Here is a 27,584-nt window from a genome sequence, read left to right on the forward strand (position 1 = left end):
CCAGGGCTGCGATGCTGGCCGCCCGGGGCTCCTCCACCAGGCGCGGAGAGGTGGGCGGTGGCCGGAGACAGGAGCCTGGGGGAAAGCCCGCCTCGCGCCCATCGGGAGAAACCTCCCCGGGGCGAGCTCGCGACCGTGACGCAGCGGGCGCTCGGGCGGCAGGCTGGGCGGGGAGGGGAGGCGCGCCCCGCCCCTCGGAGGGCGGGGGCGAGGCGGGGCGCGCCGGGGAGTCGGGGCGCTAGCTGCCGGTTTCGATTAGAGCGCGCAGCTGCGGCGGCGGAGAAGCGTGTGGAGCTGCGCGGCCCGGAGCCCGGCGGCGAGGCGGAGGGGCGGCGGCGGGGGCGCGGGGGCGCAGGCGCGCAGGGTCCGGCCGGCGGCCGCGAGTGTGTGGAGGGGCGAGCCAGGGCGCGGGGCCACGGCCGCTCTGACCACGGAGCCCCGCCACCGCAGCGCCCGCTGCCGCGAGCGCGCCTAGGGTAGCGCGCGGGCGAGGGCGCGCGGGCGGGGGCGCGCAGGCCCTGCCCGCCCCTTCCGTCCCCACCCCCCTCCGCCCCTTCCTCTCGCCACCTTCGTCTACCCTCCTGCGCCCCCGCGCCGGGCGCCCACCCTGTCCTCCTCCTGAGGGAGCGCTGTCCGCGGCGGCGGCGGCGGCCGAAGAGGGCCGGGCCGGGTCGGGCCGGGGGATGGCGCTGCTGGACCTGGCCCTGGAGGGAATGGCCGTCTTCGGGTTCATCCTCTTTTTGGTGCTGTGGCTGATGCATTTCATGGCCATCATCTACACGTGAGTGAGGGGCAGCTGGAGGAGCCCGTGGCGAGGGTCAGGGCCTCGAGGACGGGAGAGGGTGGGAGGGATTGCGCTTTGGAGGGGATTGGGCTCGGGTGGAGGTGGAGAAAGCTAATTCTCAGACTGTTCACCCCATTCGCTCTCCCCTTGGACCAGCTGGGGCCGGGGTCTTCGGGAAGGAAAAGTGGCGAGTGAGGGGGTTGCGTGGCTGCGGGCGACTGCACAGCCAGGGCAGGGGAGACTAAGCTCTTCTTACCCGTCGGTCGGAAGGTTGCTTGCTTGGTTTGATTGTGTCGGGGATTCGTGTGATTTTTCATCTGGGCCAGGATGTATGGTGTATTGTTTTTTTCTCTCGACCTGGGCCACATTTCTATTATGGTGATGATCGTTTCCACTCTTCTGGGAGCTGCACACAGCTACCTCGAGACCTCCCTGTGGATTTTCTTCTTCCTGGAAGAGCTCTCTGCCTTTACTTAGATGGGTGTGAAGCACCTGTGCACCTTGAAAAATGTCCACCAAACCTCCGAGCTGGCGTTATAGCCTTGAGTCATGTCAGCTTGTACATTTCAGTGTGGTTTTCTTTCCTGTTTTCCAATTCCTCATTTACTGTCTTGTTTAGATTTGTACCCTCCCCAACACATACACGTCTTTTCATTTATTTAACAAATACTTCTTCAGGCCTGCTAGATGCCATTCACTGAGGACAGTGATGAGCAGGACAGAATTACTGCCTTCATAGAGCTTACATTCTAGAAGGGAGAGACAGTAAAAATCCGAATAAGTTTATTTCAGATAGTGATACAGCCTATGAATAAAATAAAACAGGATGATAGAATGAATAGGGACGAGGAGTATGTGGCTAGTTTTGATATTTCAATTGTTTAAACGTCTTTAAAATGAAATCAGCCTTCAGTAAAGGAATGAAAGAATTGTATAGAGCACATTACTGATATGGATTCACTGGCTTTTTAGCCTAAAAAAAAAGATGACTGTACATAGTAATTTTTACCACCAACTAGAATAAGATTATGTTAGTAGAGGAGAGGGGAGGACTTTTAAGAAATTAGTTTTAGGGATTTTTTTTACTTATTGCTGTAGGAAAAGTGTGCTTTCTCTTTTGGAAATGCTGCGTTTTAGTAGTGTAGTGTGGCATTTCCCGGTAATGGAGAAAGATGCTACATTGTATAAGACATACTGATATTTCTTTGAAGATAAAGAAGAGATGCCACTCGGCTATTGTTGATCTTAGTGTTTGGAGTTTGTGAGCTGTAGTCACCGAACACATTCTGGAGTTCATTTTAAATATATGAGTTCTTAAAAAACAATTTTGTTACTTATTCCAATCATAAAAATAAAAAATGCTTACGATATAAGGAATTTAGACAATACAGAAAAGAATGAAGAAGAAAGTTAAAGATGGCACACCAAGGTCTATTACCTTGTAAGCCTTTTGTGACTATCCTTCCAATTATATTTCTGTGTGTCTTTGTGTGTGTGTGTGTGAGAGAGAGAGAGAGAGGGAGAGAGGGAAGGAGGAAGAGAAGGAGAGAGAAAGGGACCATATTATGATTATTGTTCTGTAACCTGCTTTTAAAATTCATTTATGCTTTCTGGGAAGCTCTTTTGTACAAGGCACTGTTCTAGGTGCTGGAAATAAGATTGAAGAATAAGACATCCAGAGCCCCTGCTCACGTAGAGCTTCCATGTAAAATGTCATGACCATTTCTTTCATGTCAATAAATGTATGATCTCTGCATCATTTTTAATAGATGCATGGCATTTTCATTTATGAGGTACTGATATGTATTCGTTGTTATTACTGATGGGTATTTAGGTTGTTTCCAATTTATCAAGATTACAAACAACGCTGTGATGAATTCATGTGCATACACATTTCAGAGATGATCTCCTTAGTTTACATTTCTGAAAGAGGAATTATTGGGCCAGAAGTGGAGCACGTTTTAAACTTTAATACTTTGTTGCCCTATAGGAAGGTTGTATCCATTCATAGGCCTGCTAACATTATATGATAGTCCCCATTTCCCCTTTCTAAGTATCAGACTTTTTACTGTTTTCTGTTTTTTATTTTCCTTCCTTTAATTACTAATTCCATTGAACACGTTTCGTATATTTATATGCTAGTTACTTTTAGTTGTAAATTGCATACTCATAATTCTTTGCCTTACTGCTATCTATTGCTGCATTAACCTTTGCATATGAAGATTCTTTTTCTGTGATATGTTGCAAGTTTTTTCCCAGCTTGTTTTTTGTCTTTCGATTTTGTATGTGTATTTAACATGGAGAAAAGTGTGTGCCTGTGTATTTTAGGTAGTCAAATTATTTTTTTGTTTTCTGACTCTGGTGTAATTTTTATATCTTATCCATTCCCTCCAACTATTATATAGTTAGTATCTGTTTTCTTTTAGTATTTTGAGTTTTCTTAGTTGTCTTTTTTTTTACATTTTGCCCTTTAATGTACTCAATATTTTACTTTGTTAATGACGAGATCTAGAGCCTTAATTTTGAGTTCACCTACATATTTAGCCACCTGTCCCAAAATCATTTATTGAATGATTATTTGGTTATTCCACAGTTTTGAAATCCTCTGTTTATTATTAACTGAATTCTTCTGTATACTTGGGTATGTTTCAAGGCTCCCAGTGCTGTTTCATTGATCTATTAGTTCTTGTACTAGTATCCATTATTTCAATTAGCAAAGTTTAATTACCTTTATTACCTTATTACTGGTGAGGCAAGCCCCTCCTTATTCTTTTGAAAACTTTTTTTGGCTTTTTACACATTTTTACTTAAAGATGAACTTTAGAATCTTTTTTATTTTCAGACTCTAAGTAATTTTGTTGTTTTTTTAATTGAAATTGTTAAATTTACGGCTCAGTTTGAAGAAAATTGACTTTCAACATAGGACCATGATATATCCCCTTCCCTCTATTATATACACACAATGATAAAGTCACACTTCTTTAATTAAAATTAACACTAGTATGTAGCCTAATATTCCAAGTAACCGTCTGGGAGTGTTTATACTCTTAGAATTGAGACAACTCCAGAATTAAGTTATTTATTTTGTGCTTAATGCTAAAGAGCAAAGTTTTCTTAAAACACTTTTAGTTGTTGGGAGTATTGCAGACATTTAGTTAAGTATTGTAGAGAGGCTTCATATTTATTTTCTAATGTCCCACAAAATTGCCTTTTTTATTCACAGTAACAGGATCCTGAAAAGTTATGTGAAAATAGAATAAAGAATACGCAATTAGTTTATAACAGATTATAATGACTAGCTAATTAAAGCAATCTTGTGAACACCTTTCTGAAATGGATAACCGAACATAAAGCAAATAATCAACAGCTTAATTGATGTATAAATTAAATCTTACCCTTTTTTTTGATAAGTTCCTTGCTTCTGGTCCCACCTTCAGAATTATTTACCTGTTTGATTTGATTCCTTTCTTCTTGAAGTAAAGATACTTCCCAGTTTAATATGAATTGTTTTCAAGCAGAGAACTAAGTTTGTTTTTTTCCTCTTCCTCTCTCTACTGTATTTAGTAAAATTGCAAAGTTGGCATCTTAACATTTTGACAAGCAAGTTTAAGGAATGTTGGCAACAATACTTTGGTTAAAATGCTGTGCTAAATATTCTGTATATTATTGAAGAATATATTTTTGAACGTATGTTCTGTGTCCTCTCAAATCCTTTTTGAAATAAGGTAAAGTATAAATAAATTAAAATTAGCAGATATCGATGCTCTCCTTCAACCTTGTGCTTGCAACTACTGGTAGAAATGGAGCCTATTTTCAAGAATTTATGTGTCTCCATATCTGGTTGTGGGCTCCTAATTGTTAAAATGTTTAAGTAATACAGATATTGTAGTAAAATTGCTGAGAAAAACTATAAAACATTTTTTAAAAAAACAGTTGGTTATTTTTTTTTAATTAAATACAGTGTGTAAAGGTATCTAGTTAATTTAGATTCAGTGTTCTATTGTATTGTATCTTCTTAAAATGAGATCAAGTGCTCAGTATTGGCTTGTATTAAAAAATGGAGCTGAATGTGATCAATACAATGAACAGTTCTCATTCAATGCAATTATTTGTTCTGATTTCACAAATGTCTTACAATTCCTATAACCCTGCAATTAGAAAAATTGAGGTAATTTATAGACTAGAAAACCATTAGTATTTTCAGTATTTTGAAACTATCTCTACTCACTGATAGCTCTACCTGCTGCTTTGCTCCTTTCCAGTTTTAATATTGAACTGATGCATAGTCATTTTATAATGTACTTTAGATGGCAGGCGTTTGTGGGATTTCTGCCTGTAATGTTAAAGATAACATTCAGATTAGAGCATTTGAAATTCAAGGCTCTTATTCCAAGATTTTTTATTTCCTAAAAAGAACTAATGATTATAGCCTCTGTAGGCAGAGTTGTTAAGTGGACTTTATGAGTTTTTTTCCTTTTTTGAGAGCCAGTGTGGTTTGATAGCCTGGGGGCTGCCGTGAAATCATATAAAAGTCTGGAACCAATTGTTTTCTTCCCTTTTTAGCCCTTTGGAGCCATATTGCTGGAAAATAAGGGTTTTCTAAGCAAGACGACTTGCATTTTTCTCCTGCATCTCCATTCTTTTTCTCTTCTCTCTGTTCTCCTTCCTTTCCCTCCTCAGATTATCATTTTCTCTCCTCGGTACATAATGTCCTAATGTTTAGTGTTAGGCTTTTTCTTTTCTGTTAATTGACTGGAGGTGCCAGGCTCCTGTGGAAATACTTCTTGAATCCATAAATATTAACTACCCTCTAGTAAAGCAGGGGTCCTTTTCCTGGAGATTTTTTTCAAGTTAATTCTGCTTTTTCTAACTTTTCTAGTACAGCAAGTTTTCTACCTGTTGCATAGCTTTAGAATGGAATTTAAATACTCATTGTACCCAGATACTGTGATAAACTACCTGTCAGAAAGCAATTGTGTTTTTAATGTAAATTTTAGCATTTCAAGTATTATTTTTAGATAGTTTGATTTTTTTTTTTTTTTTGCCTTAAGTTCATTTATACATTGGTGTTCTGAGCCTTAGTGGAATGTAAATTGAGAGCTGCTTTTCTGGGTGCATCTGAAGTCCTGAGGATGCACTTGGACTTTGGTCCAGTGTTGATCAGTCAGGGTCGTTGCTGCCAGGACCACTTTCGGGTGCATGAATGATGCGGTTGAGCCCTTTTAACCTGAACCTGGGGAGGTACAGAGTTGGACTATAGTGAGAAAGCTTTAAAAAAGGACAATGGAAATTGTAATTCAGTTTTAATATTCAATGATGGTTCTATTGATTCATCCCCCCCATTTTCCTATATCATTAGTTCAGTACACGTTCTCTCTATCCTCGATTGCTGAAATTCTCTCTACTCGCTGGTATCTCTACCTACAGCCTTGCACCTTGTCTACTTGATTTTTTATTGTAGCCTTATCCTTCTGGAGCACTAATCTTAGATCGTGTGCTTAAAATCTTACCCGTGGTTCTCCATTGCCTTCAGGTTAAAATTCAAACTCCTTAACAAGACATATATAGTTCTTTTGGAGCTGAGCCATCCCCTGGTACCTGTTTCTCCAGCAACATTGAATTACTGGCATTCATCTGAATAAGCAATGTACTTTCTTTAGAATTCTTTCCTTCCTTTCTTTTTTCCCTCCCTCCTTCCCTTCCTTCCTTCCCTTTTGTTTAACTAACTCCTACTCATTCAAGTCATTGTAGACTTTAGCTCCTTACCGGGTTAGGCACCCACTCTATGTCCTTCCGTAGTATCTTGAATTTACCCATCTAAATTGTAAATGTGTGTTCAATTGTTTCTTTTCTCAATTAGATTACAAGCTTTTGAGAGTAGAGACAGTGTCTTATTTACTATTTTATCTCCAGTGTCTACTAGGCACTCAATTATTGCTTGTTGAATGAATGGTCTTTGAATTTTTTCCAACAGTAATGGTGGATTTTTGCTCATTCATTAATTCACTGTCATTTAGCCATTGTGATTTGAGGTAGATGGTCAGAATTTGGGATGTTTACAGTGGCCATGGACTTTAATGAAATTAATTGGAGCACACGGAATCTTTATTTCACTATTTCTAACTAATTGCAGGTTAAAACAGAAACGTTTACCTACAGATTCTTTGTTAGATCTGAATTTCCCCCCAAGGTTTTTACAAAGGGGATGCCTGTCTTGCCATCAATGATCTTTACACTTAGATCTGTCCTTAAGAGAGTGCAGAGCCCAGGGCTATCCTGTGTTGGTTGACATGCAAATCATAACAAGTGTCCCCCACTTTTCCCCCCATCCACAGCATTTTATTTTATACACAAAATAGTTTAATTTAAACATTATGTTCAGCTTTAAAAGGGTAACTTTAAGGAATTGTCTAGAAGAGGATAGGGACAATCCCATTAGTTTCCCTTTGATGTGGAAAGAGTGGATTTTGAGTTTATGGTGTGTTTGAGGGTCTCTTGTGCTTCTGAGCACTATCTGCTAGGGCCACATCTTCTGCTGGGTGCCTTTCTTACTTAGTTGCTGTTAGCAAAATACAATGCTCTATCCATTTCCCATACACTAGGGCTAACTATTGTCACTCAAGGATTAGTGAGTTGGGTTTGGTTTTGGGGGGGGGGTGAAATTGATAAAGATCTTCTATTTGTTTTCTATGGTGATGGAATCTTTTATATTCAGTAGTATATGTCTATTTATGGTCCAATGAAAATAGCTTGTGTTTTCCTATAAAGCTAACTCACTATTGGTTATTTGGTGTTCTCTGGGGAATCTTGTGTCTGCAGAGTTAAGGTTGCCCCAGAAGGTGTGCCTCGTGTTGCTGATGAAGTCCATTTTGATGCAGTACCATTTTTGAAGGATAAGTGCTGTCTGGAAGTAACATTAGTCATCACACATACTGATCATAAAACCCACAGTAACAGCCTTCCAGGGCACAATCATAAGTAATAACAACAGGAAGAATCATTGGAAATTGCTGGCATGGACTATGTGAAATAAAGGACCTGCTGATACGGCAGTCAGCCTAATTTTACAGGAAATATTAACAAGCTTGGTGTTGTGGAGCTGAGGAGATAAATTCCCAGAGTCAAATAAATTGGTTAATCTGAATCACCCAGCAGAACTATACAAACAGCACATTCTGGGGCTGTTAAGGTGAACTTCGTCCTCAAGGAATCTATAGTCTCCCTTAGAAGCCTGGAGCGCGCTTCTCGTGCCTCACTTCTGGGAGGTGGAGCACTGAATTAAGGTCACTGCCAAGGCTGCAGCCAGCAGAACGAAGGGGAAGAAAGCCCGCCTTCTCTCCAGGGGCTTTCCTCTCATACCAGGCTTTCCTCCTGCTCAAAACTCAGTTCGAATACAAAACTATAGAATCAGTCCTTCACAAATGGTGCAAACCATTAAATAAACTGTTGAGTGAGTGGGAGCGAGAGAGCAAGAGAGATGGGACTAAAAGGTTAGAAGGATAAAACAATAAGCTAAAGTGATGAAACAGGAACAATTTTAGAGACTGAGATGTTAGGACATACACATCGACTGGGAAAAATAAGGCCATCCCATCAGCTCAAAAGTTGAAAACCCTTGTGCAGAGAGGCAATTAGGATTCCTCAAGCTTAAGCAGCTGTCAAGTCCAGCAAAACTCCTGAATATTTCTTCCCATCACTTGCAGTTATTTGAAGTGTTCCCTGAATAGATGTCCTTCTAGCTCACCATGGAAAGCAGGATCTGGAAGGCCTCTCTCTTTTGCCTGTGATTCGTCCCTCACAACCTTTTGGACTGAAGTTAACTCTGAGACAGCGTCCCAGATGGTACCTGCACCCCTATTTCCTGTCCCCACTGCTGGCAGGTGCAGCCCTGCAGCCACTTGCTGTGAGCACCTCCTCCCTGTCCTTGAGGGTGACATGCCTTAATTACATGAATGCGATTTTTTTTTTTTTTTGGACACAGAGTGACTCTAGCTCCTGACTTAAAATTTAATTTAGAAATAATTCCTCAGGAAAATGACACCTATTGAGAATTTACTCTGCTTTTTATCTCTCCCAAATTGCTCACTTATGTTTCAGGATCATTTTATTATTTAAAAATGAAACAAGTGAAACCCATTGACTATCATATAAGAGGTCCACTCCTTTTATACCCAGTGTGTTCCTGAAAATGTAATAAAATCAAATTCCTTAAAATGAAATGGGGATACATGTTAGGAGGGTACATTCTATTTCAAGAGAACTAAGAATATTGTTAAAATCCCAAATTTTGGCTCTGCTGGTCCTGATGCCTGAGACACGCTGCCACTGATCGAGACCTTTCTGGGTGTTAGGGGTTGTGGGAGGGAGCTGGGTGGGAAGGCTGTCTTGCAGTCTTTGATCTGGGGACTGTGCTACTTGTAGTGATTTTATTGGTCAACAAAACATAATAGAGTCTCTTCTGGAAACCCTCAAAACATCTTCCTGCTAGAAGGCAGTGTCCTTGGATTACATAGTAACCAATAGTTACTTTGTACGTTGTATTTGCTGCAGTGTGGAAATTATCTTCCTTTGCCTCCTCAGCTCTGAAGGTGGCAACCTCTCTCTGTAGCAGAGCCAAGTGAGGGAGATTCTTGTGGCTGTGAACCCAACATTTCCAGTCAGGCTCAGAGGATAGAGGAATTAAGAGAATCAGACTATATGTGGCACCTCTGCCCAACTGGGAACCCATCTAATAGTTTAAAAGGAGAGCTCAGCTGAAAAACAGTAACAGGCCATTTTCAGTAGATAATAATTTGTGATATTTAATGTTCCTCACTCATACTTCTTATTCTTGCGTGGTTTTTACACTTTTGGATGATGTCTATAGAACTTTAAATTGGTTCCTAAATATTGGGTGTAATTTTAACTTTGAATATAATTTTAGCCTAAATATTGGATATAATTTGAACTTTGCATTAAATGTGTTTTATGCCATGTTTCGATTTATTCTGTTTTTACCATGATTTGGGGCATTTGATGATTCCCCTTCTCCTTTTCATCTTTCTTAACACGCAAGAGTTGGTTTTATGTTTTTTAAAAAAAGCCATCATAATGGCCTAATATTGAAACATATGTGAATCTTTACATAGATGACTTTCCAGTCCTTCCATTCTGGTGTATGTTTCATCAATGTTGGACATCTCTAAATCTCTTATTAGAACTATGGTAATTCTGAGAAGTTACATTTGGTGGAAAATGTTAAAATTAGCAGAGTTTTTTTTTTTTTAATTACCGATAATAGCTGTCATTGAATGTTTACTTTATCGTTTAATCTCATCTATTTCTCACAATTACTTTATGAGGTAGGTACTGTCATCTACACTTTTTTTTAAAACTTGAGATAAAGAAGTAACTTGCCCAAGGATACACAGCTGTGAAGCTCGTGTAGCAATCCAGGCAGTCTGCTCCAGCCCAGGCTTTTAAACCAGTATGCTGTATGCTGCCAGTGATAACCTAAAAATAACCCCGGAAGTGATCCATAAGGATAGGGTATCTGTATGGGAATTTCTCCAGTTGCTGTAAATCTCAAGTTTCTGATAATTGGCCACATTTAGATTACTGTGGAGAGAGCCCCCCTACTCATTCTCTTCTACAATTCTTCCCAAATCTCACATGACTTGTACTGCTCTTTTCACAGGCTTCTCGTTTTCAATCCATCCCGTAACTCCTGATCTTTCTAAGAGTTTCCGCCTCAGCCCTCTTGTATTCCTACAGCAGTCTAGTTTTCCTAGGTCTGTGGTTCTCCACTTGGACTGCACTTGGCAGTCACCAGGAGGGCTTTGAAAAAAAAAAATACTGCTGTCTGGGTCTCAACCCTAAAGATTCTGATTTGATTGGTCTGGGCATCAGGATTTTTTTTTTTTAACTCCTTAAGTGATTTTCCTGTGCAGTCAAGGTTGAGAACAACTGCCCTTGACTATTTATCAGCAGTTGTGGCCTCTACCTGCTACCTCTTGGCTTCGTTTAATTCTCCATCTAGCCCAGAACTCACAGTTCATCACTTCATTATCTTGCCCCTTGCCTTCCCTCATATCGGCCTGCCCTGTTATCCTGAATCCATCTCATAATTTATAGCTTCTCAACTTGCAAAATCCTGCAGAGGGTAAGACACAGCCACGTGAATTAGTACTACTACGCATTCATGGTCTCAGATCTCAGCTAAGCCTGCAGTGCTATCTGGCAATACTTTGTTGCTATATTTAGCCCTGTCATCCATTACTGACAGAACCTCTTCTAAATCTTCACCCGTCTCTCCTCATTCTTGTCAGATTACCTTAACTCCTACTTCACACTGTGGATCCTGTCATGCCATTAATTATTTTTTATTTTCTCTTTTTACCCAGTGACTAGCTTTTCCCCTTACGGTTTATATTCAGGTATTAAAAATTAAACTGAAAAACCCTTCTCCATCTAGTTACTCTTTAGCCCTTTTACTCAGTCAGGTTGCAGAAGAAACTAGTGCTTATTCACTGTTATCACATCTCACCTCCCACTCATTTACTTCTTAACCTGTTTTTATCTGTCTACCCCTGTCCAAAGTGCTCTGAGGTCACCAGTGTCCACCTAATCTAGTGGACATTTCAGTTCTTGTCTTGACCTCTCGGCAGCATTCAGTGTTGTTCTTTCTCAAACTCTTTCGAGAAGAAAACAGGCTAGCCAGACAAACCCTTCTGTGACTTTACTTTCTTCCTGGCTATCTTTCTCCTTCTCTGGGCACTCTCTCTCAGTCCCCTTCATGCATTACTCGTTCTACAATATTAGTTATATTGATTTGTGGCCACCTGCTAATGGCATGCTCTACCTAGGAGAGCCTGTATTTACTAAACTGTGGATGGCTCCCATATTTTTATCTCTAGACTACCCTTACCTTCGGAGCTCTATGTAGCTGTTTATTTACCCTTCATTTATTCAACATTTAAAAAAATTGAGAACATACTCTGTATCACTGTTTTGCTGGACCCTGGAGAATTTATGGTCTACTGTAGTGTGTCTTCAAGCATGCATAGCCTGCATCAGAATCATTTGGGATGCTAATAAAAGTGCAGATTCCTAGGCTGTGTAACTGGTCCATTAAGTTGTGATTTCTGCCTTCGGGCACTATGTATACTAAATGTTGAAAAACACTAGTCTCTTGGCCTGGAAATTGTCTCAAAGCAGTAAGCTGGAGCAGTTAGAGGACTCACTTCATTTGTTTTCCATGTCTCAGGAATCACTGTCTTTCTTTACCTGATGTCCAGTATCTTAAAAATCCTTGTTTCCTATATTTTGTGTGATTTTTTTTAATTGTTTCAGGTGGGACAGTAATCCAGTCCTTGTTTCTTCTTGTCCAAAAGTTGAAGTTCTGAGGGGTGGGAGAGGGGAGGCCAGGGGTTTTGACACTTATGTAAGGATAGAGACAAAGCTGCAGACTATTAATAATAGTCAAAAACTGGAAACAACCAAAAAGCCCATTAACAGAAAGTAGATAAATAGAATGTGGTATATTAATACGAGTACTATACTGTAATGAGAATGAGTGAACTACGACTAAATGGAACAACAAGGATGACTCTCATAAACATGATGTGAAGTAAAAGAAGCCCGAGACAAAAGAGTTCATCCGATGGGATTCCATTTAGATAAAATTTTAAAACCAGCAAAATCAGTCTGTGGTGTTAGAAGTCAGGATAGTGGTTATCCTCGAGGGGAGGGTGGTAAGCAGGGGCTTCTGGCGTTCTGGTAATACTCTGTTTCTTGATCTGGGTGCTAGTTACATGGGTTTTCACTTTGAGAAAATTCATTGAGCTGTGTATTTATATGTGACTTGACTATATGTATATTATGCCTCAATGAAAAGCACCCCCTCCCACCCCAACAAAAAAGGTCAAGGCTGTAAGCCAAATGCACGATAAGGAGGTAGGACTGGATTCCCGGTGTAGAACCTGAAACTGAGCAAGTGCTGTACCCAGGACTCTAGAAGAAAGCAAGTTACCTGGTCCAGGCTGAGGGTGGAAATGGGCATCCATGACCATGAAAACTCCTGTGTAATGTATGGGTGCAATGAGTTCAAGTTCATATTGTCTAGGTAATGCAGAAACCCTGACCCGAGATACTAAATAAAAGCAGGTTTGAAACCAGTAAACCTTGTAGGACCCTGTCAGAGCCACTCATAAAACCGGTCCACTTGGAGGACTCCAGCACTCAGGCTACCTTTGAGATACCAGGCAAATGGGCTGTTGATCACGTTTTGAAATATACAGCTGTAGATTAGTTTACAACACGCTGGCCATGGCCAAAGCACCCCTGGCATCATTTCTGTGTGTGGCAAGCAAAGTTAAAACATTCTTGCTCCAGAGCATAGCTTTGTTGACATTGTAAGAGTTTCACAAGGAGAAGAGCTTCTGTACCAGTGCAACTCTCGCATTAAACCGCAGCTCCTTGACAGTAGGGAATTCGCCTGTTTGTCATTTTATCTCCAGTGCACAGGATCATGTCTGGTGTACATCTGGGGCTCAAGATAGGTTTGTTCAGTAAGGGAATGTGAAGTAGTCATGGAGCACCACTGTGTGCTGAGCATAGTGCTATGTAATTTTGTGGCTGTGATTTAATGTATATTCTTTTATTGTTTTGATAAACATTTCAAGTAATTTGTAACAAGCGGCTATGTCAGTTGTGTTACGTAAGTCAGAACAATATTCTCTAAAGTAGGATTCTTGTATCCTAGGAGGTACACTGCAAGATGACCCCTTGGGGTATGGAAAGAAAATATGAGAGACAGAGAGAGAGATATTGAGATTGGAGGGGGGCCACAAATGAGAATATTTTTAAAGGTCCTGCCATATAGTCTGGCTTATAATATTTTGAGTAGAAATTTCAGATGTAGTACTTATCAGTTTTCTTCACCATAAACCTGGAGAGGGCTTCATTGTTGTTTTGCAGATCAAAATGTCTTTGATAAAATACTGCATTCTTGATATGAAAGGATAGGAGGTGTATCTATACGTATTAGCATTTAAAGTAAAATGTCTTAATGAAGAAGAAGGGGAAAATAGGATCAACACTAGACCATTTAGCAGTTTAATTTACCCTTGTTGTTGTTATTCTAAAGCCTTGCCACATGTAGTGTGTTATTGGGCTAGGTTTCTCTGTAATTGGTTATCACCTCACATGCCTGTTTTGATACAGTGTAATAGCACTTAATCATAGAATGGGACGAATAGGTAAAAATTACTGGGATCTTAGACTTCTTATTGTAGCCTCCATGTCTTGAACTCTTTCATGATCTCGATATCTTTGCCTCTCATTCTTTCTGAGCTACATTCTGGATAATTTCTTCAAATCTAGATTCTAGTTCTCTTTTAAACTGTGTGTATGCAATCTTCTGTTTTACCTGTCTATTGAGTTTCTAATGTCAGCAATCATAGTTTTCATTTGTAGACCTTGTGTGGTTCTTTTCATATATTCATGGTCACCTGTGATGATCTCTCTCATTCCATCTCTTGGGTTTTGTTCAAGCAACACAGGTAGTTTCGGTTCCAAACCCATGTGGTAGGTGCTCTCCGGGGAGACTTTCTCCTTTCATTCCACCTCACTCAGGACTGAATCCAAGATAGGCAGCATCCCAATCTTCCCCCTATGGGTCAGGATTTTTCTACTTTGTCTTTCAGGGATTCCATATTTATACAGGGTTCTCAGAACAGATTTCCTGTCATTCTTGTCCCAGGCTTGTCTCCATCTCTAAGACCAACAGATGGTCTCAGGGAAGACATCGGCTCCAGTACTCACTCACTCAGAGGTTTCTCATTTCTAACCTGGGTGGCTTTCCTTTATTTTCCTAACAGTTCAGTAATAGATTTAAAAAATGCTTTTATGGACCAGCCCAGTGACATAGTGGTTAAGTTCACACGCTCTGCTTCGGCCGCCTGGGGTTCGCAGGTTCAGATCCCAGGCGCAGACCTACACACTGCTCATCAAGCCATTCTGTGGCAGCGTCCCACAAACAAAACAAAGGAAGATGGGCACGGATGTTAGCTCAGGGGCAATCTTCCTCACCAAAAAAAATCTTTTAGTGCACTTTTATTAAAAAGGAGGGAAGAAATTATAAATATTATATAATAAGTGTGTGTGTGTGTGTGTGTGTGTGTGTGTGTGTGTGTTTTGCCTTGTATAAGTATTTAAAAAAAATTTCTGGAAAGATAAGCAAGAAACTAATAATGCTGGGGAGGTGCTGATAGGAACAAGGCAGATGGGGGACAGCGGTGACAGGGAGACTTTTATGTGAAACTCTTAATATTTTTAGTGATTTGAGGCATGTGGATATATTACTGGTTCAATCAATTAAATATATAATATAAACTATTTTCCCTCAGCAATCTAGATGTGTTTTGTAGTGAGTGACGTCTCGTCTACCATTTTGTTAGAAATGGAATAGTGGGGGCCGGCCCCGTGGCTTAGCAGTTGAGTGGGCACGCTCCGCTGCTGGCGGCCCGGGTTGGGATCCCCGGTGCACACCGACGCACTGCTTCTTCGGCCATGCTGAGGCCGCGTCCCACATACAGCAACTAGAAGGATGTGCAGCTATGACATACAACTATCTACTGGGGCTTTGGGGGAAAAATAAAAAAAAATAAAAAAAATAAAGAAATGGAATAGTGGTCATTTTTGTGGTTATATAAATTTTAGATCATGGTTTTACCTCTGTCCAGCCCTCTAGATGAACTCTATACATCAGTATTTTCCAAACTGTCTGTGGCAAAGGATCGGGTCTTTAAAATTGTCCTGGGGCCGGCCCCGTGGCTTGGTGGTTAAGTGCGTGTGCTCCGCTGCTGGCGGCCTGGGTTTGGATCCCGGGCGCGCACCGACGCACCACTTGCGCGGCCATGCTAAGGCCGCGTCCCACATACAGCAACTAGAAGGATGTGCAACTATGACATACAACTTTGGGGGCTTTGGGAGAAAAAAGGGAAAAAAAGAAGGAGGAGGATTGGCAATAGATGTTAGCTCAGGGCTAGTCTTCCTCAGCAAAAAGAGGAGGATTAGCATGGATGTTAGCTCAGAGCTGATCTTCCTCACAAAAAAATAAATAAATAAATAATAAAAAAATAAATAAAATAAAATCATCCAGTCTGTCATGGACTGATACTTTGGTAAACTACAGTAAAAATAAATTTCTGATCATGTGATTGGATGGCATGGCAATGTCAGATTTCTATAAAAGTTTCTAAATACTTTCAAGTTCTTCTCGTCGCAGACCAGTATAAAGCAACTCATGGACCGGTGCTGTGCTGAGCAGCACCTCTATAGATGGTGCTCATTATTTTCTGGCATTTGGTGTTGTGGATCAGAAACTGATACCACCCTATCCTTTAAATTTTCTTGTTGGTTTAAAATTTTTTCCATTGTGGGTAACCTGTTTTCTTTCTGTAAAGATATGTTATGGCCTTATCTGAAACATTAGGTGTTTGCTGCAGCACACTACTACCTTAATTAGCAGAGCGAGCCTGTGGCTGCCTGCTGTGGATGATGGTACTGGTGTACTTCCAGAAGTCATTCATAGATTAATAGTGTATTTTATCGAACCTAAAGATGCATTGCTAGTGGTGTTTTCTTGATCTTCTAGAAGGGTCTCATTGGTTGGCTTTCATGCTACTAAGTCAGGTCTGCCATCTGGCCACCAGCAATTATAAGATGCCGTTGATTTCAGATATGTTAAAACGTATGTCTTAAAATATCTTGCAGCTGGCCCCGTGATTGTTCTAGCTTCTAATTACTGTTGAGTTCTTGGATACTTGCTTGTGAGAAGAAGCCTTTGATGATTTCCTTTAGAAACTTCACCACCCTGCTCAATGGCATCTGTTCTCTTTATTGTGACAGCCTGACATTAACTGGGGCACATCTTCTCTTCTCCAATTGACATGACTTCCCTCATTAGGAGCCTGCACTGCAGCACCCTTGGGATGGACCAGCACTGAGAACCTTGGCCAACTTATCTGTGAATTGGTGGCACTGGTATATCTTCCAGTGTCATTAATAGATATTTCTCTCATCAGTGAGATTTTTTTCTTACTTTCAACTTCCCTCTGTTCTGCCCTTGCCATTCTGAGCTTGTGACTATTGAGAGTGCTGCTAATTATCCCATTTTCTTGTTTGCCTTGCAGGCTGCTTGGTAATTCTTTTAAGCATGTGTTATGCGAACTGTTTGTTTTAGAAATTTCTCAGATTTTTCTGGTTACCCTTCCTTAGGTTTCTGGTGCAGACAGGGATTTTTTTCCTCCTATTTTCATAGTTCTTTGGCCACTTTGATGGCAGTTTGGAAGGAAGGGCAGTTAATGTGTGGGCTAACAATGTCATTCATTTCTTCACCCTGTATTTATTGAATGCCTACTCTATGCCCAGCATAGTCCTGGGCACTGAGAGTACAACAATAAACGAGTATTAAGCTCCGGCCTTCACTGGGACACTCATTCTGCTTAGTTCTGGTTTTCCTAAACTGGAAGCTTACATGCTTCTACTTTCTTTCATTTTTAGATATTCCTTTAGAAAGATGTCAATTAAAAAAACATTTAACTTAGAATTTAGTGATTTATTCATAGCTAGGTATATACTGTATGTCAATTTGGCACTAATATATTCTCCAGAAATAATATATGTTATCGTTTGCTTTTTAGCCGATTACACCTCAACAAGAAGGCAACGGATAAACAGCCATATAGCAAGCTCCCAGGGGTGTCTCTTCTCAAACCACTGAAAGGAGTAGATCCTAACCTAATCAACAACTTGGAAACATTCTTTGAATTGGATTATCCCAAAGTAAGTACAGCGCTGTACTCATTAGGAATGGGCTAGACCATGCTTTTTTTTTTTTTTTTCTCATAGCAAACACTTAAAGAGTTTTGACACTGTATAAGGTGAAGGTATTAAAAATTCTTGATCCTGTTGGCCTCATAAAATTTAGGCTTTAGTACTAGTAGTCACAGGACAGAAATGGGGTTGAAGAAGGGGTGTAAATTCCTTTTCTAACCACCTGTATGTCCATCTGAATTAGAAATCACTGAGTAAGCCTCCTGGAACTCAGACATTGTTAAGTGCCTGGTAGTTTGAGTATAAAAATCTTGTTCCAAGAGCATTACATGTGAACAACAGAAAGAGGAGGCAGTGAGAGTGAAAAAGCAATGCTCAGTGGTCGGAAATGGGATGCAGGACAGCCAGGACTACACGTAACTCCCCTGGAGAATCTGTCTTTTGAGCCAAGAATAGGTTAGAGTTAGAGTTAGTGGTAAGGTGGCGCTTCATCATACTTACTTTTTAATTTCTTTATTTTTCTGGATTTTAATACCTAATTGTATTGCTCATATCATTTATCTATATAATCTGTATAGTCATGCATCACTGGATGATGGGGATACGTTCTGAGAAATGTGTCGTTAGATGATTTCGACGTTGTGTGAACATCATAGAGTATACTTACACAAACCTAGATGGTCTAGCCTACTACACACCTAGGCTTTATGATACTAATCTTATGGGACTACTGTTGTATATGCAGTCCACTGTTGACCGAAATTTCGTTATGCAGTGCCTGACTCTATATCTATAAACTCAATGTACTCTCTTCATTGGAGAACTTCCAGGTTTCTTGAGATGGGAGGATTCTTTTTATCTCTTCCCTTTAGTTTCTTAGGAGAACTTAATATTCCCTGATTTTTTTTTTTTTTTTTTTTTTGTGAGGAGGACCAGCCCTGAGCTAACATCCAATGCCAATCCTCCTCTTTTTTGCTGAGGAAGACTGGCCCTGGGCTAACATCCATGCCCATCTTCCTCTATTTTATATGGGACGCCGCCACAGCATGGCTTAACAAGCGGTGCGTCGGTGCGCACCTGGGATCCGAACCGGTGAACCCCGGGCCGCCACAGCGGAACGTGCGCACTTAACCGCTTGCGCCACTGGGCCGGCCCCTCCCTGATTTTTGTATTTGGCTTTACTGCAGGTTTTTGAATTTTCATTTGGGAGGCAATTTTTGAAAGGGCGTTCTGGTGGTAGTAGATGACATGTGAGATGAATGTGTCTTTAAATTGCTACCTGCTTGATTTTCAGTCCAGTTTACTTTTCCCTCTGTGGTCTCTATTCACTTGTCCAATTTTACCCTTATTGCCTCAGTTTTTCCATAGTGTTTGCCACTTGGAGACCCTTTCCCTCCTATATCTTTAGGACTGTGTAGCCAAAGCAGTGAGAGGGAAGATGATATACACACTGCCCTTCCCATGGTGACTTGCTTTTATGCTCTTGTTTCTTTTCTTTTAACCCTCATTTTTCTCAGTAGCACCAATAAAAAGAACAGAGAAGACAAACGTGATCGCCTTACTGCAGCTCTTATTAAATGTGTAGACATGAGTATAAATATAAATATAGACATGAGTATCATTCAGTTATTTTTTCAGTGTTGTTATAGTATCACTTTCAGAGTTTTGGAGTCTAGGTGTTTGAAGCAAAAGATTGTGTATTTCTTCTAGTTGTGTGTATATATATGTATTTAATAATTTTAGAGATCTGAATCAAATGCATGTATTATCTGTCCAATAAATTAAATACGTAATTTTCTAAATAATTATGTACTTGATTTTTTTAAACTAACAATGCAAAAAGTGGCCTTTTATAATTCAGGAATAGTGATAGAAATAAAATTAATTGTAAAATAAGCTTTGCAATAAGAAAGTGGAAGTTTTTCAAGTCCCATGTTATATAAGTAAATGCAAAGGAAAATTTATTTTCATGAATGAAAGAATATTTTCATTAGTTACAAATAAATCTTGGAGCATAGCTTAGAATCATATGAATTTATCTTTGTGAAACTTAATCTCACATTTCAGTTTTTTTAACCATAATCCTACCCTTTCCCTTTCCCCATTCAACCACTCTTAAAACTTAGTTATGGGGGCCTGCCCGGTGGAGTATTAGTTAAGTTCGCATGCTCCGCTTCGGCGGCCCCAGGTTTGCAGGTTCAGATCCCGGGTGTGGACCTATGCACCGCTTATCAAGCCATGCTCTGGCAGGCGTCCCACATAAACTGGAGGAAGATGGACACAGATCTTAGCCCAGGGCTGATCTTCCTCAGCAAAAGGAAGAGGATTGGCAACAGATGTTAGCTCAGGGCTAATCTTCCTCAGAAAACAAAAACAAAAAAAACTTTGTTATGGAATTTTTATGTTACAGCTCTTGTGAGATGATAGTCATGGAATTTAAATGGTTTCGGAAGTTAGTGTGGGTTTCAGTTGTAGAAAGACTTTTTAAAAATAACCCAGGAACATACGTATCCATTAATTATGAACATTTGGGATGAATCAATAATTGATTTCTTCTTCTGAATGAAGTTTTTTTTAATTACAATTTGGGATTATCTCAAGAGCTCTAGTTTTCTAGTTCTTTTTCCCCTTATGTCATTAAGGCATTTAAATTGGTTGAGGAGAAAGCTATTTTGACACTTACTATAAAATGAGTAACAGTGTATGCAAGAGATTATTTTTATTCTTTTTTTAGTTCACAATTTTATTTTCTAACTATAAGTATTATTAGCTGCATAAATAGAAAATTTAGAAAGCAGAGAAAAAGTACAAAGTACCTGCAATCTATAGGAAAATTTTGATCTCGTGGCATTTTAATTGCTGTGTAAAGGAGCAAATGCAAAGGCAAATGCGTCACAAGAGACTGAAGTGAAACCACTGAAATCACACAAATCTGAGTGTGAACAGATGAGTCATCTGTGTCACCAAGGAGGCAGGTATCGATGAAATGAACACTCGTGTGCCTGCCAGGCCCAGGCCACTTTCATATTTGCTTTTTGTTGAATGTGAACATTTTACAAAAGTATAGAAATGTTTCATTCTGGACATAACTTTTTCCTCTGTTATTTGATTCGGAACATTATAGGCCGTTTGGGGAAAAAAATAGAACGTGTTGAAATTCTAAAATTTTATTTAATTTTGGACACGTACAAGATTTACTACTGGTACTTGTTCTGAATTTCTAGGTTTAAATTTTGATGAGACTATTCCTATACTAATTGCCCTGGGAGATTTTTGTGCTTTAAATATCTTATAAATCTACTTTATATTGATACTTACTCCTTGGAAAAAATATAAGAGTGAAAGAGTTATACAATTCATTTTTCACAAAATAGAGTACTCATGTGGCGTCAGCATAGAAAAAGGCATTTGGGGAGAGATTCAGGGGTAGCAGGAAGATTCAGTAATCTGTGTCTAAGGAGGCTTGATGGCTTTAGTTTAGTAAATTTTGGCCACATGAAGAATTTTTAAATTAATGATTCGAGTTATTAACAGAGTGAGGCTATGGTAATTGTGATTTTCTTTTTCTTTTTTGCAAATTTAGAATTGGTTTAAAATGTGACAAGTCCAGTGCTGTGTTTGGGTTCTTTACTGTCAGTGCTGTAGCTGTTCTTAGGAGGAATTGTTTTCTAATGGAATAGTCTTCTAACAAAGAATTTAAAAAGATGGAAAATAGGATCAGTTATCAAAAGATCAAGCATAATACATGTAGTATAACTACTAAGTCTGAAAGATTAGGGATTTACCAAATAAATTTGAAAAAGCTGTATAAACTACCTAGTTCTTGAAAACAGATAAGTATTTAATATTACCTGTCAAAACTTTGAATTCAGAACAGTTTTCTTACAAAACATGCCTTCCTGGTATCTATCTTTCGCTCAAAAGTTACGCTAGGACAAATGCCTTAACTTAACAAATCACCTGCTCTGTGCCAGAGAATGTTCTAGGCATTTGAGGTCTAAGTCCATTCTGTTATAAAACTTATATTCTACTGTAATCCAAACACCATGATAAAATTTTTCTGTAAACATGATGTCTAGTTATCTATAAATAATATAAGATATTCCTACTTGATATGCAATATAATTGATTAGTATATATTAAAATAATTTTGTATTTTAAGAGGCTATTTTGTGTTGTTTACTGTAGTAAAAAGTTTATATTCCTAATGTCTACAGGGCCGATCAATGAAGAGATTTTTCTAATATTATTTATACATCTAAGTCTAATATTATTTATGCATCTAAATTTATTTATAAAAGCAAAAAAGCAGCATTCATGATTGTTACACTTTCAGATATTCAGTTCTTAAATATCAAAGGGCCGACTGCTAGTTTGTGGAATTTCTAGACCTCTCTTGTTCTCAGCCTTTTAGTCATTTCATTGTTTGAAAAGAAAAAGGGAAAATTAGTCAGTTTAGCTGTTTGTATAACAACCTTCCTAAAGATTGATGGAGGCTGACCTTCTCACCCACAATACTCTGGGGTTTATTTCTAGATTTTACATATTCATACTGTGCCCACTGATAGTGGAATTTACTACACCTTGTATCCCTTTCAGATTTATAAAGTAAATGTTTTCTTGAAATATTTTTGAAGTGTAATATTTTTAATAAACACTATATTTTTGAATATATATATTTATGCGTAATCATTTAGATAGTGTACAAATATCTGAAAAATTATTTTTGTGTTGGCTAAGAAAGCCTTTACCCAATTTAATATCTTGTGTTTTGCCAGTTGTAGTGTAGTTGGAATGATTTAACTATTCTAATAGAGAGATTCCTAGCAAATAAAATGTTTGATCAAATTGTGAAGACACAGAGGTAATTATCATAGCTGAAAAGTGAAGATTCCTGGTTAAAATTTAATACTATAGACAACACTTGGAATGCTGCCCCCAATTTGGTATAATTTTCAATATCAGAAACAAATAAGCAAAAGTTATGTGTTTAATAAGAGTCTAAACCTTTTTTAGATAATGTGAATTGAGTTTCAGTTGCACTCTGGCTAATCAGGAGGTGTTTTTCATTTGAAATTAAGTTTAAGAGATGAATCAATAAAAATAAAAACTTTAAACCAGGAGGTGTTCTTCATTTGAAATTAAGTTTAAGAGATGAATTAATAAAAATAAAAACTTTAAACCTTGCTTTTAAATAAAGGTAAATTATACTTTCCTTATTTATACTAACACCGTATATATCTCAAAAAATGTTTGCTACAACCTAGGATATCTTTTTTCTTCCCATTGAGTACATTTCTAGTATTATATATTATAAAGTTTTCTCTTGCTGGGGAAAAAAGCGAAGATTAGCTTTTTAATTACGTTTTATGGAATTGTATTGCTTATAAACATTTCCTTTCACTCTTGTTCACTCATACCTGCAAAACAGCATAACTTATAAAAGCATTAAAGAAACTACAGTATTTTGGAAAATCAATAAACTCTTTAGTAGGAAATAGCAGCTCACCACAGTAGGAAAACTAATTGTTACTTTTACCCTTTAGAAAGCCGCTTAACCTTTCTAATCTTCATTGTTATGGTCACTGCCTTTTGGCTGCTCAGCTAAACATTGTTTTGAAAGTCAGGTGGGGAGGAAGGCTGATGCTTTATGGGACTTAGAGTCAACCCTTTGGGAAATTTCAGGGATGTGGCAAGAGGGGTGCACTTTCCATTCTCAGATTTTTATCTGGTCTCTAGAGACCAGGTAGCTCTGACGTTGATTATTTCGATACCTATTGAGTGGCAATTTTGGTTGGTCATCATTAAAGGTAGATGTTGGATAGAATGTATAACAACAGTAGGTAGAAAGCATGAGGAAAGTATGCATTGTTTTTCCCTCTACTTAATTATTGAGAAGACATTTTTTTTACTTGAAAAAAATCTTACCTTATTCGCTAAACCTTCTTCATTGACCTTAGTCCTGGTCCTGATGTGCTCAACCACTTTGAGCACTGTTGCCAGTTTTTGCTAAGATAATATATATTAGGCAAACAGTAATTAATTATTTTGCTCAAGGGCTCTGTAAACATTTTATTTCCATTATTTACTTGTGTATGCTTATCAACAGAAGTAAATAAAACAGGCCTTCTCATTACCTGAGTCAGTCCCTGTATGCTAGACACTTAAAGAGTTGTATCCTTAGCTTTTTATCTTTTAGAGCACATAGCTTTGTTATTTTTTTGTGGACATAATTAACATTCCTCCTTTGCTTAAAAATATTCAACCTGTTTTAGAAAGACAGTTTGGTAGGAAATTTGTCATTGAGTCAACATGAATTTATCACCACTTTTGAAAAAAAATACTACTTAAAATAATACATATCCCACAAAATAATAGAGTAGCGTCTTTGTATGTGAAAGCAAACACTTTTTAAAATCAAGTAGTTTACTAAATGTTAACTTGGAGGTTTAACTCAAGATTTTATAAACCTGGTTACATGTCAGAGATTCTGATTCAAAAGTCTAAGAATGGGCCCAGTATTTTCTTTTTTAAATAAATGTCCCAGGGTAATTTTGACACAGCCAGTTAAGTGCTAAGAAATGACTTCCTTAATTTCCTGTCAAAGAGTAAACATAGCACTGGGCAAAATGAATTCTGCATATTTTCATAGTGAATAGACTGAGCATGCTTTTCAGGATGATAAATTTTGAATCAAATCAAATTCTATTTTATTTCAAAAAATGTTATACAACAAAAAACATCTAATCTCACTTTGTCCTTTTCATGTGAAGGGTTTGGGAAAGCCCTTTAAATATTGTCATAATGGGATTTGACATATAATTTATAGCATCTTCCTGAAATACTAAGTTCAGAGAAATTTTCTAGAGAATGGAGGGTGTGTTTATTTTGCTTTCTTTCTATGTTACTTTTACACTGCTAGGCACCCTGTGAGCCTTTAGTAAATCTTCAATGATGAAGACCGTGGAGAAGCTTGAGATCTAGTTTAATTACTAGGCCATGCCTGTCTGGGAATGGCAAGACTTCAACTGTGGACACTGCCAATCTCTTCACTATCTCTTCCGCTTGCAAACAGGCCCCTGTTCTGGAGAAGCTGCTCTCGATTAAAGGAACACTTGATATCATAAGTGTTGGCATCCGTTATGAATGCTCTCTTAACTTTTAGACTGTGGGTGTACAATTGCTTATTTTTCTTAATGCTTTTTGATCAGTCCATAAATGCTAATCATAAGTGCTTATTTTTGTAAAAGAGGTTAATTACATAAAATATGTTCTTTGACTAGTATGAAGTACTCCTTTGTGTACAAGATCATGATGATCCAGCTATTGATGTATGTAAGAAGCTTCTTGGAAAATATCCAAATGTTGATGCTAGATTGTTTATAGGTAAGTAACAAATAAATTCTGCAATAACTGTTTTGCTTTAATAGTATTAAGAATCAGTAATCTTCTTTACATTAAACATTAGATTAAGGTGTGAGCCACCCATTGAAGTTATTAGTATGTTTAACTACTTTATATATGTTTGTTGGAGTAATGGAAGGTGTTTCTATCCTTTTGAGAAAACTTAAGTTATAGAAGCGAAGATTTTTTTTTTTCCAAATCTGGGATTAACAAAATAGCAAAAAAAAAATTACCCAAATTATGTTTTACTCATCAATCGGACATGAGTGTCTGTTATTTTTGTTTCTTTAATATTTTCAATGTGTGGCCTTTTCTATGTCTCACTCACTATAATTGGCATTGAGCGATAGAATTCACTTCTATTATAATGCAAAAGGAATATTTTTCCAGAAGCCTACAGGCTTATTCTAAAGATTTGTAGAGGTATATTTGCCATTAATATTGATTCATACTATTAATGCAAGAACTTAAGAGTTAGAAAACGGAAACTAATGAATTTTCAAAGATAAATGATGTAATTCTCTTTTTGAGAATGAACAATTTTTTCTAAATATATTATTATGGATAATAAGGGATGTAAAACAATGTTAAAGTATGTTTGTTTAAATTATTAAATATGCAAGTACTTTTCAGTTCTCTCTACCATATATCTGTATAATAGAAAATATTTTCAGTGTTGCATGAATTTTTCACTGCTGTGCCTTTAAATTTTTAGGTGGCAAAAAGGTTGGCATTAATCCTAAAATTAATAATTTAATGCCAGGATATGAAGTTGCAAAGTATGATCTTATATGGATTTGTGATAGTGGAATAAGAGGTGAGGTTTTTCTTATTTATTTTATAAAACTATTCATTTGGTGATAGAATGTCAGAAGCAATTTAAAAATACATTTATCGATCCTTTTTGTTTGCCTAATAAAGTAATTCATTTCATCATTATTTCATGGTAATATATCAAGTTATATTTACTAAAATTTTGATTTTTTTTTATGCTAACCTAGAATGTTACATGTATAAAAATGTTTTCATTTTGATGAGAAAATTCCAACCGTTAAAAAAAATAGTCATGGTCCATTATAAGGTCTACAGCCTTTTTCCCAGGTGTAAGTTTTCTCTTGTTCAGATGACACTTATATTTTACTTTAATCTGTTTGTGGTGTGCATAATATACTATCTCACACAAAGGGACAGAAATTAATAGGTTCATATTTTATTAGAATAGATACATTTTTTAGAATACCTCCGTGGCTTTTTACTTAGATAATTTTAGCAGGAAACCTTTTATATGCTGAAATTATAATATGCATTTTTGCATTTTTAAACATCTTATAATAACTTCAGTGTTCTGCAATATTCTGTTATATTCTAATTACCTTAAGTTTCTCAAGCTGAACACTGTTGACATTTTCGGGGATAATTCTTTGTTGGGCTGTCCTGCAGGGTGTTTAGCAGCATCCCTCTGCTTGCTAGATGCCAGTAGTACCCCTCTCTCAGTTGTGACAACCAGAAATGCCTCTAGACATTGCCAGATTTCCCCTGCGGACCAGTGGTTGAGAATATGCACTAGAATATGCGTATTTAAGGTCCAAATACACTTTTATACAATTGTTTTAGTTCTTAAATACTTGAAGGAAATAAATGAAGTCATGTAAAATGATATGAGATTTTTGCTATTTGAAGACAGGCGAATGATTTAAATTTTTTTATTAGCTTAAAGTGCAAATTTGAAAATTAATAAAAGTGTGGCACTGCTCCTTAATCAGGATCATTATAAATCTATGAATTCATGGTCAGGGATTATGTTCTTTCTTCACATTTGCTCTCAAATCATTTACTGTCGTATATTTGTTGTGTTTTCAGTGTGCAAATCTCTGTCAAGTATATTCTCATTCAATTCCCACCAGCAGTTTTATGAGATAGAATATCTCATACCCTCTAAAAAAGTGGAGGCTATGGTTGGAGAATGGAGGAACCAGCATAAAAGCTGAGGTCCTTTGACCTCTGCTCCTTTTCCACTAGGCCACATTGTCCATTATTCTAGTTTGGAGTTTCTGAAATGGAGGGAGTATTGTTTTCAAGGTATATCCCGCCTTTGGTACATATTAGGTATATACCAGCCTGCAAATGTACAGGGTAAATTAGCTTATCATAAATTATGCCGTTTTGAAATTTTGTATTCTACTCAGAAGGATGATTGAGATTCATTTTATTAGATCCAAATGTAAAGAATTTATTAAGAATTTAATAACAACTCACAAAATGTATTTTACGTTAGTGGGCATTTTACTTAAAAGATTTTTTTCTCTCTCTCCCTCTCTACCTTTTTTTGTTTTTTATTGTAGTAATTCCAGACACACTCACTGACATGGTTAACCAAATGACGGAGAAAGTAGGCCTGGTTCATGGGCTGCCTTATGTAGCAGACAGACAGGGCTTTGCTGCCACATTAGAACAGGTAAGTGTGATGGTCATAAATAATATTCTTATTATCAGACCCCAAATCTCCTAGAAGCTGGAGACTATCCTAAGTCTGAGAGTTGGGATGAGCTACCTGAAGTTGACTATTAAGTCCATTTTA

The 27,584-nt window shown here is 38.1% G+C and overlaps 1 protein-coding gene across 1 annotated transcript in view; it reads left to right on the top strand.

Annotated features, from left to right (window-relative positions):
- Positions 1 to 392: 392 nt before the first annotated feature.
- The window catches only part of UGCG (UDP-glucose ceramide glucosyltransferase), a 35,515-nt gene continuing 8,323 nt past the window's right edge, over positions 393 to 27,584 (top strand). Inside the window, exons 1-5 of the mRNA XM_058523774.1 lie at positions 393 to 781; positions 17,470 to 17,611; positions 24,886 to 24,988; positions 25,722 to 25,823; positions 27,349 to 27,461. Of these exons, the coding sequence (XP_058379757.1) occupies positions 684 to 781; positions 17,470 to 17,611; positions 24,886 to 24,988; positions 25,722 to 25,823; positions 27,349 to 27,461 (558 nt within the window). The 5' untranslated portion in view covers positions 393 to 683. The remainder of the gene's footprint in view (positions 782 to 17,469; positions 17,612 to 24,885; positions 24,989 to 25,721; positions 25,824 to 27,348; positions 27,462 to 27,584) is intronic.

The sequence above is a fragment of the Diceros bicornis genome, chromosome 28 (assembly GCF_020826845.1).
Source record: "Diceros bicornis minor isolate mBicDic1 chromosome 28, mDicBic1.mat.cur, whole genome shotgun sequence".
In the NCBI taxonomy this organism is placed as follows: domain Eukaryota; kingdom Metazoa; phylum Chordata; class Mammalia; order Perissodactyla; family Rhinocerotidae; genus Diceros; species Diceros bicornis.